Source organism: Vitis vinifera, chromosome 15 (genome assembly GCF_030704535.1).
Source record: "Vitis vinifera cultivar Pinot Noir 40024 chromosome 15, ASM3070453v1".
Lineage (NCBI taxonomy): Eukaryota > Viridiplantae > Streptophyta > Magnoliopsida > Vitales > Vitaceae > Vitis > Vitis vinifera.
The window spans coordinates 14,049,752-14,056,841 of record NC_081819.1 but is presented as its reverse complement, the minus strand read 5'-3'; the positions used below and the strand labels follow the sequence as shown (position 1 = coordinate 14,056,841).

Here is a 7,090-nt window from a genome sequence, read left to right as displayed (position 1 = left end):
TTGGTCTTCCTATGAAGCCAAACAAGAAAAAGTTAAGAGCTTGGATTCACATATCATCGAAGCAGATAGAAGGTAAATTTCAATCCCTTTTATTGTGGGTCACACGATTGGAATCCTTTTGGAGTATGTATAACAATTTTGAGTGGGAGAAGAAGAAATTTTTAAAATAAAAATAAAAATAAAAATTAATAAGTATTTAAATTCAATATTATTTTTATTCAAGTTTATACCCATGTAGAAATAAAGAATTCAAAATTATTATTGTTTTTTAGTTTTTTTTATCGCTTTCATTTATTTTGAAAGAATTATTTAAAAAATAATTATAAAAATATGAAAAATGATTAAAATTAAATATTAACAAATAAAAATTATTTTTAAAACGTATTTAAAAACATAGAAAACATGTGAAGAATATTTTCGGTCTCCAAATTGACTTTTATTCTACAAAATTGTTTTTACAAAATAAAAATATTTTTAAGGGGTTGTTTTAAAAAAATATTATACAGATGTGAAAAATGGTAAAAATTAAAGTATTGCATATAAAAATTATTTTTAAAGTATATTTAATAGCATAGAAAGTAAGTTAAAAATATTTTAAGTTTTTAAATAAATTTTTATTTTTATAATCCATTCGATAACAGTTTTTAAAAACTATTTTTCACACCAACTTTTTCCAACGTTAGGAATTTGAAATGTTCTCAATTGTTTTTCTATGTTTTTAAATATTTTAAAATAAATTTAGTTTAAAGAACAGATGGTTCATTGGAGGGCATGCACAAGGCACCATTAAAAATAATTAATTTTTGACTAAAAAAAAATATATGTTACTAATAACATGCAAACAGTATATGAATTAAAAGCCAATTTAGGTTGCCCCAAACCCTGACACCTGGGCTCACATTGCAATCAAAATTTAATTGATTTTGCTTTGTAGTCCAACAACCAACATGGGTTAGGCTCTAGCCATAGTACTGATTTACAAACCTAGAGTGGGGCTGGGGTGAACCAGAAGCTGACCCACAAGCCAAGCATGAGCATGACCCTTCAATCAAACATCAATTAATCGTAAATTCACTCATCAAGTCCCTTTCTGCTAGAAAAGCAAGCTCAACTTTATTAACATAGATCTGTCTGTGTTCTTCTCCAAGGACTTCATTTCTACATAGAAATGTTCACAGTTTCCTTACAATGAGATTAACCCCATGTTGTGGTTCAATGGTCAACTTAAACGCAGGAGAATGTCGGTATGCAGGCGAGAGAGTGAAGCTAAACTTGGAGAGAATGAGGGACAAGATCACCTTCAACTCCACCATGGCGAATTGCTGGCCGACGCAAGTGCGAATCCCCATCCCGAAGTGCATATACGCCTGCGGTATCTTGCAAGCCCCCAGGATTCCATTGGCAAACCTTTCTGGGTTGAACAGGTGGGCGTCCGGCCCCCAGACATCAGGGTTCTGGTGTAGGAATGGAACTGGGATCCAAATTACTACGTTCTTTGGAACTATGATGTCTTTGAACTTCATGTCTTCTGACCCTTGTCTTGCCACAAATGCTCCCACCGGATATAGCCTCAATGTCTCTTGAATCACCATAGTCAACTGAAACAAAGATGAGGTTAGGTTACGTTGTCATTTTCCTTCTAGGGTTCAGAAAAACCAACAATTGTATATGTATAAGTAAATTAGGGGTGCAACTCAGGTGGGTTGACCTGGTCCAACCCGAATTCAATCCAATGTTGAAATAGGTCTAAACAATAATTTTTATTACTACAATCATATCTGAGTTAGGTTTTTTCAACTCAAACTCAATTGAGTTGGACTTAGGCCAAGATTAGGACAACTTGAGCTTAATTCAAACTCATCCGAGTCTAATCTGACAAACCAAAATCAACCTGAGCTTAGTGAAATAAGATTAGGTTGAATATCTCAGGTTAGGCATCAGGTTGAATTGGGTTTAATCGATTATTTCTTAATTCAGGTTATATACATATAATTTTACATAGGAAATACTTCAATTGTATGTTTTTAAAAAAGGAAAATATGAAAGCTTATTTAAAGGACATCCTAGTAATTTGCATACTGTTTTCATGCTTCGGAGCATATCAGCATCAGGGAGGGCGCCATCCTTGCAAATTTCAAGCACCTCGTTGCGGGCGCGAGTTTGCCATTCTGGATGTGTGGCTAAGAGCATTAAGGCCCATGCGGCGGTTGTTGCAGTGGTTTCATGGCCAGCAAAGTATATGTTCTTGCAATTATCGACCATAAACTTCTCAGGACTCATGCCCAATGACGCACCGTCATACTCACCATCACCAGTCTTGGCGCCCTTGAGTATCATTTGCATAAGGTCCTTCTCTTCTGCAGCCCTAATTCGCTGCTTCACTACCCTTAATATCATTGAAACGATCTCTTTCTCTAGTCTCCATGTCTCTCTATTAGTTTTGGTGGGCAAATGTCTGGCACATTAAGCATATATCACATCAATTTTCGGATTGAAATGGAGAAAGAAGAAGCATCGACACAATTCTTTCCTTATATTTTCTCTCAAATTTTTCGTGAATCAAACATAAGCAAAGTATACGGGTAAGCTTATTTGTATACCTGAAGCCAGGAACACCAAAATATAGAAATGCCTTGGACATGACCTGTTGAAGAGTTCTAAGCTTTAAGAAAATGTCCTTTCCTTGGTCATAACTGCTTCCGAAACAAGCTCTTGAGATTACATCCGCAGTTGAGTTTCTCAAGTACTCGTCAACTTTAATCTCTGCAATTCCTCCCTCTTTGTCGATTCGACTCTCCCAGGATCTTAGCATTGAGCTTGTGGAAACCACCATTAAGTCCACCATGCCCTTTTCAAAGGAGAGGATGAATGATTTTTCGTAGAAAAATGATAGGATCATTTACATGAAATATTCAAATAAATAATTGGATATGTACTATTATAGGATCTTTCCTCACAACATGTCTTTTGAGTATGCATATGTTACCACCAATAAGGGAAGAAAAAGAAAAGAATTAGTGGGTAAGAGATGTATACCTTAACCTTGTCCAAATATAGCTCAGGAGCAATGATTTTCTTTTGGTAAGCCCAAATATGACCACTTGATGAGATGATGCCCTCCCCAAACATAGGCTTCCTCTCCTTCAACATATAAGCAGGCTTTCCTAGCTTCAAAGATGTGCATAGGCTTATTTGCTTCACCATCTCTGGATCCGTTATGCAAAGTAGTTGTGTGTTTCCAGATGAATATGTGAACATTGCTCCTGCATATTATAATATTTCAATTAATGTCATAGAAAAGGATGAGAATAGCATATTGGGTTTGAGTTTGTTATCATCAATTAAGCAGTGTCACGTATTTACAGCTTAATTTTTTATGTTTATATCCTTATATTTAGATATCAACTATTTATTCTCTTGATTAAAGATCTAGATTTTATCATACATATTAATCGATCGACATTGAAGTCTTGTGCGCTAGGTAAGTATTATTAGCTTAACATAACATTTTTCTAATATATTTTATAGAAATATGTAAATTAATGGTGATTAATAGAGGTTTACAAAAAGCTTATTTGTCCAAAACCTAACAAATTACTATCCATCCCTAACATTTATTGCACTTCGTTTTTAACAAATATATATATTTTAAAATTTTATATTAATTTTTTTGAAAGATTTTCCATAAAAAAATAGAAAGAGAAATTAATATCACATTTTAAATTACAGAAAATCCAATAAAACAATAACAATGACACCAGACAGCCACCTTTTGCCTAGGTTTTAATTATGCTAATTATTATTTTAAAAAAGGCATGGAAAGAATAAAAGATTCTTGACTAAGTTATAAAATAATGATAAAAAATATAAAAGAAAAATAGTGAGATAAAATGGAAAAGGGGCTCCATGGATCAATAATTGTTTCTTGTTGGTATCTCAAAAGAACTATCACCAAATAAAAAATTAAAAATTAAAAAAAAATCCAATAAAATAATTAGAACTTTTTTCATAGCTTTTGAAAATTTTCTTAACTTGTGATTCAGATATGTTAAAAGGAGACTCATTAAATAAAATTTTCATTTTCATCTAGTCATGCAATCAAACTAGCTGAATGTGACCATAAAGAATAAAGTGAATGAATGAAATAATTCATCAAATTGGAATCATTTGAAAATTATCATGTCTAGTTCAACATGATTAGGATAGATCTTACTCAAAGATTCATGCCATGTATGATAAAAACTAGGGTTTTCTCACATCACTTAATATACTATATATACTAATGTTCACATATATAGATTTTAAAAAAATTTCTCACCAGCCAAATAATTAATTTTCTTTTAATCATAAAAAATATTAGAGAAAGGGACAATTGAGAAGGAATCTGATATTTTATATGACTTTTTCCTTCCCATTTTGTCACACTCCTCATCATATGCTTAAATAATCCAATCATTCATTAATAAAAAACATAAAAAATAAAAAAATAAAGTGAAAAAAAAATACCATTGATCAAAATCCCCAAAAAATCAAATGGTTTCCTGTTAAATTTTGAATTTATTAATGGAAGTTCTTCAAAAATCAAATCCCAAAGCATAAGACAACCCAAAAAAAAACTACAAAAGAAAGGGATGAGAGATTACCGTATTGATTTCTCCACTGTTCAATATATGGGAAGAGAGTGCAATACCAGTCATGAGCAATCGGAACATGTTTTGGAGTTGTTGAGTGGGCTTTCTGGGTTTGTATCCTCTTGATTTGAGGAATATTTCCAACTAGAAATGAAGGTGAAGGGCCTCTTATCCCTTGCTTTCCAAGCCTTAATTGAAGCCTTTTTGGCTTCAAAATCAAAGTATTATAGAGATATATGAACAACCCTACAACGCCACCCAACACCACTGATACTATCATCTTTTCTGTTAAAACTTGCCCTTCTTCCATTTCCTCTTCACTTTCTTCTTCTTCTTCTTCTTCTTCTTCTTCCTCTCTCTCTCTCTCTCTCTCTCCCTCTCTCCATATATATATAGAATGTTTGTGGTGAATGAGGTGGTGATGAGAAGGCACTTGATTAAAGCAAACATTAAATACTCTTTTCTGTGAAAAGTAGGGCATATGGTATTATTTTCTTCTTCTTCTCTCTCTCTCTCTCTCTCTCTCTATATATATATATATATATATATATATATATGTTTGTGGTGAATGCGGTGATGATAAGAAGGCACCTAGTATGTTACATATACATTGGTGTCATTCAATAAAAGCAAACATAAATACTCTTACTTTTGTGAAAAGTAGGGCATATGGTAAAAAATTTAAGGAAAATATAATTTTCTAAAATAGGTTTTTGTCTAATTTTTATTATTGAATTTTTAAAATGGTAAAAAATTATAATGATACCATTATCTTGGTCTAAAATAGTTCATCTCCTCACAAGGGAAAGACAAGTAGAAAAAGGCTTTTTGTTTAATTATTTATGTTAACTATTTTATTAATACGCAATTAACTTTTGGAATCATTTTTATAAAATGAGTCTCTTTTGATTTTAATTATTTCTATTTTTAATTCCATTAAATTTTTTAAATATTTGCCCAACATCTAGAAAATATTAAATGTTAAGCCATTTAATCCTAGTCTAAAAGATAATCCAAAATATGGAAAAATATACTTTGGTGCATGCATGGTAATCATTGTGATACTATGTATTGTTTTTCTATTTTTCTACGTCGCATATCATATATAAATATATATTGCGAAAAAGAAATGAATTTTTAACCGACCAAAATTTCAAGTTTTGATTTCTATCAAAGCTAATAAAAACAAAATGTTACACGGTTTACATCTATTATAGAAAAATACTTGTACGAACATATTATAGACCAAAAAGTAAAACAAAAAGGAAAAAGTCTCCAATCTCAATCATCCTCAATAATCAACATTAATATCAATATCATCCTCATCATCTCCTCCCATATCATCATTATTTTATTCTTCTTCATTATCTTCAACTTCAATCACTTCTTTGTCATCATCTTCTTCAACTTCAACAACAATCTTTTTCTATCTTTAGCATTTAAGTTCCTTGGTCCTAAAAAGAATGATAAATCAGAGTTAAATAATTTTTAATATAATATTTGTATGTGAATATGCAAATTATAAAGTTATAAAATATACCTTGCTTTCTTTTTCCATTACAACTTTCATTAACTTGAAAACATTCATGGACATCCATCCATGAATTATCTTTAGGCAAGCATGGGTCTTCTAGTTCTATAATCCATTCATCATCAGATTTCATATCTAAGAGGAAAATTTTTGGATCATATGTGTCCCCTCTTGCCTCCTAAATTGCTTTAGTTACAAATTAATATTGTACTTAACAAAGACCAATGCATTCACTCTTTGTTGCTCCAAATGGTTTCTTTTCTTAGAATGCACATGATCAAAAGTACTCTAATTTCTTTCACTTCTTGTAACACTACAAGTGAAGCTTACCACCCATATAGCTAATTTTTGGAGCACCTTGCATTCACTTTCATAACTCTCTCACCATAATACTACATGACAATGACATAACACATTATTATGAAATCATAAATTTATAGATTATAGTACAAAGCACATAGAATTGAATAATAAATCTTTGGTTTGTAAATTACATCAAGTTGTTTTTTTTATCCCTCATAAGAATAGTCATACTCATACCAAACATGCCCTCGGCTTTGTGAAACTTCTCCAATTATTGAACATCTATTTTAGGCCTCTCTTCATTAGTTGGACACATTTTTTCAATTGTCTTACATAATCCCAATTTGATTTCAATATCTACTTCAAAATAAATCTACAAATATCCTTACACTCCATATCATGATTTTTCACCATTCGATTCAAAGTAATTTGCTTCCCTTTTTCTTTTCCTTCTCCTTAACTTTTCCTGTTAAGTAAGTTGGAAGCATTCTTTATTATCTTCTTTCATCAGACGTATCATTCCTTTTTTCTAACCCAATCAGAATTTTTGCAAACATCTCTTGAACATCTTCTAAATTTTTTGTAAAAGCCAAAACATATTTACAAGTATGAGCTAAATGATGTT

At 31.3% G+C, this 7,090-nt stretch overlaps 1 protein-coding gene across 1 annotated transcript; it reads right to left on the bottom strand.

Annotated features, from left to right (window-relative positions):
* Positions 1-889: 889 nt before the first annotated feature.
* LOC100261547 (cytochrome P450 714C2) lies at positions 890-5,156 on the bottom strand. The gene is made up of 5 exons (XM_002269271.4): positions 4,644-5,156; positions 3,037-3,263; positions 2,601-2,848; positions 2,080-2,455; positions 890-1,598 (listed from the first exon to the last, which is right to left on the bottom strand). The coding sequence occupies exons 1-5, from the start codon at positions 5,110-5,112 to the stop codon at positions 1,173-1,175; spliced, it is 1,746 nt and encodes a 581-aa protein (XP_002269307.2). The 5' UTR covers positions 5,113-5,156; the 3' UTR covers positions 890-1,172.
* Positions 5,157-7,090: the final 1,934 nt, after the last annotated feature.